Source organism: Saprolegnia diclina (assembly GCF_000281045.1).
Source record: "Saprolegnia diclina VS20 unplaced genomic scaffold supercont1.74, whole genome shotgun sequence".
Classification (NCBI taxonomy): domain Eukaryota; phylum Oomycota; class Saprolegniomycetes; order Saprolegniales; family Saprolegniaceae; genus Saprolegnia; species Saprolegnia diclina.
In genome coordinates this window covers 61,431-62,011 of record NW_008246141.1, presented here as the reverse complement: position 1 = coordinate 62,011, position 581 = coordinate 61,431, and the positions used below count along the sequence as shown (strand labels likewise).

At 57.0% G+C, this 581-nt stretch overlaps 1 protein-coding gene across 1 annotated transcript in view; it reads left to right on the top strand.

Annotated features, from left to right (window-relative positions):
- SDRG_14549 (hypothetical protein) overlaps positions 1 to 372 on the top strand; it is a gene marked incomplete at its 3' end in the record, with an annotated part of 2,608 nt that extends 2,236 nt beyond the window's left edge. The window contains exon 10 of the mRNA XM_008620685.1: positions 350 to 372. Within this exon, the coding sequence (XP_008618907.1) occupies positions 350 to 372 (23 nt within the window). The remainder of the gene's footprint in view (positions 1 to 349) is intronic.
- Positions 373 to 581: the final 209 nt, after the last annotated feature.

Genomic DNA, 581 nt, shown 5'->3' with positions numbered 1-581 from the left:
GCGGCGGCAGCTCCAACTTGGTTGCTGGAGGTCGGGAATCGGTGCTTGTCGCTGGACCCGACGCAGCGGCCGACGACACTCGAGCTCACGGTGCTTGTCCGGGACTTTGTAGTATCGGCAGCCGAATCTGCTAGGTGCGATCGATGAGCTGTGTGTCCAAGATAGTGTACATATACATGATTTTCGATCCATTTTGGAATGCAATTTCGCCAGGGTAGCGTTAGGGGAGCTGCGGCTAACGTTCGAGTCGGTGACTGCACCAACGTGGGTGTGCGACAAGGGTCACCAGTGCCTGGCGGCGTCGCCCGAGGACTGTCCGACGGCTCTTTTACTCACGTCGATGGTGCAGCACGCCATGTATCAGTTGGGTAAGGCAATTTGTGTCGTCGAAATACACGTTTTTCTTCGAAACATTTTATTTTCTACAGCCCATGTTGACTCTCGGTCGCATCAAACCCAGCAACACCGATTACAAAGTCCCGGACGAGCACCGTGAGCTCGAGCGTCGTCGGCCGCTGCGTCGGGTCCAGCGACAAGCACCGATTCCCGACCTCCAGCAACCAAGTTGGAGCTGCCGCCGC